This window comes from Rhea americana, unplaced genomic scaffold (genome assembly GCF_003343005.1).
Source record: "Rhea americana isolate MKP2758 unplaced genomic scaffold, rheAme1 scaffold_246, whole genome shotgun sequence".
Classification (NCBI taxonomy): domain Eukaryota; kingdom Metazoa; phylum Chordata; class Aves; order Rheiformes; family Rheidae; genus Rhea; species Rhea americana.
The window spans coordinates 1,255,380-1,257,062 of NW_028186364.1; the positions used below are offsets into that span (position 1 = coordinate 1,255,380).

At 74.7% G+C, this 1,683-nt stretch overlaps 1 protein-coding gene across 1 annotated transcript in view; it reads left to right on the forward strand.

Annotated features, from left to right (window-relative positions):
- TINAGL1 (tubulointerstitial nephritis antigen like 1) overlaps positions 1–1,683 on the forward strand; it is a 7,671-nt gene that overhangs the window by 4,459 nt on the left and 1,529 nt on the right. Inside the window, exons 5-8 of the mRNA XM_085306747.1 lie at positions 382–610; positions 718–868; positions 1,054–1,237; positions 1,557–1,661. Coding sequence (XP_085162873.1) covers positions 382–610; positions 718–868; positions 1,054–1,237; positions 1,557–1,661 — 669 coding nt within the window. The remainder of the gene's footprint in view (positions 1–381; positions 611–717; positions 869–1,053; positions 1,238–1,556; positions 1,662–1,683) is intronic.

The following is a 1,683-nucleotide window of genomic DNA, read 5'->3' on the forward strand; positions in this document are numbered from 1 at the left end:
TGCTCGTTTCCCATCGGAAAGCCGGGTCCCGGAGCTGCTGAGTCGGCAAAGCCGGCTCCGCTGGTGCTTTGCTAGCAGGATGCCTCGGCGGCCGCGGGGCCCCTGCCCGCCCGGGGTGGGGGCGGCGGCGGCATCCCGGGGCGCCCGCGGGGTCCCCGCGGGCCGGAGAGCTGGAAGCACCGTGGGGAGCGGGACAGGACGGGGCATCCCGTTGGGGGGGGGGATCCCGCATCGGCTGCTGTCCCCGTGCCGCGCCGGGAAGCTGGAGCCCCCCGGGGCCGGGAGCAGCCCCCTCGGCAAGGCTGCCGCAGCCCTGACACCCGGCGAGGCTTGTCTGATTTTGGAGCTGCTTCCTGAGCCGGGATAAGCGCCGCGGCGTAGCCTTCTCCTCCCCGGGGCCGGCGGAGCCGCCGCGGCAGGGAGGGGGGATGCCGGAGCCCCGCGAGAGCCGCCCCCRGCTCCGGTCGCAGCGCCGTGCCGTCGCAGGTGAGCATGGACTCCAACGAGGTGCTGCCCCGGCACTTCGACGCGGCCGCCAAATGGCCCGGCATGATCCACGAGCCGCTGGACCAGGGGAACTGCGCCGGGTCCTGGGCCTTCTCCACCGCAGGTAGGGGCGGCCGGAGGGAGCGATGCTCCGGCCGAGGGACCGAATCCCGCCCCGGCGGCGGTGGCAGGGAGCGCGCGGGGCTTCCTAACCCGCCGCCTCGCTCCCAGCCGTGGCCTCGGACCGCATCTCCATCCACTCCATGGGGCACATGACGCCCGCGCTGTCGCCCCAAAACCTGCTCTCCTGCGACACCCGCAACCAGCGGGGCTGCAGCGGGGGCCGCCTGGACGGGGCCTGGTGGTACCTCCGCAGGAGGGGGTGAGTCCGCGCCCGGCGGGCTGCCGTGCGCCGAGGCTGGGGCAGCTCGAGGCCGCGGTGCCCTGGGGAGAGGGCGGGCGGTCCGGGCGTGGGGGGCATCAGTGGTGCCCCCACTTCGGGACCGGGGGGAGGGGGGTGTCCCGGCACAAGCGCCCTCCGCCTGACGGCCCCGTGCCCGCGCTCAGGGTGGTGACGGACGAGTGCTACCCCTTCACGAGCCGGGAGAGCCAGCCGCCCGCGCAGCCCTGCATGATGCACAGCCGCTCCACGGGCCGCGGCAAGCGGCAGGCCACGGCGCGCTGCCCCAACCCCCGGAGCCGCGCCAACGACATCTACCAGGCCACCCCCGCCTACCGCCTCTCCTCCGACGTGAGTGCCGCGGGCCTTCCGCGGCGGGGGCTCCGGGCGCCCCGGCTCGGGCTGGGGGGGAGTTTTGGGTGCGTTTTAAGAGCCAAGGTGGAAACCGAGCGGGGAGAAACCCGCTCGGCCCCGCCGGGACGTGGGCTGGGGGCATTTGCCTCTGCAGTGGGGCACCTCCCCGATGCTGTCACACCGGGAGATGCTGGTCGCCCCTTTGGGTGCCAGAATGACTCTTGCACGCAGCTGCAGGGAGCTCTGCGCCGGGGCTCGGGGGGTCCCGTGGCCCCCAGTATCCCACCCCCCCCGACCGCCTGCTCTGTGCTTGCAGGAGAAGGAGATCATGAAGGAGCTGCTGGAGAACGGCCCGGTGCAAGGTAGGGAGCCGGCACCGCCGGGGTCCCCTCGGCACTGCCGGGGTCCCCTCGGCACCGCCGTGCCGGGGCGCGGGGGGCCTG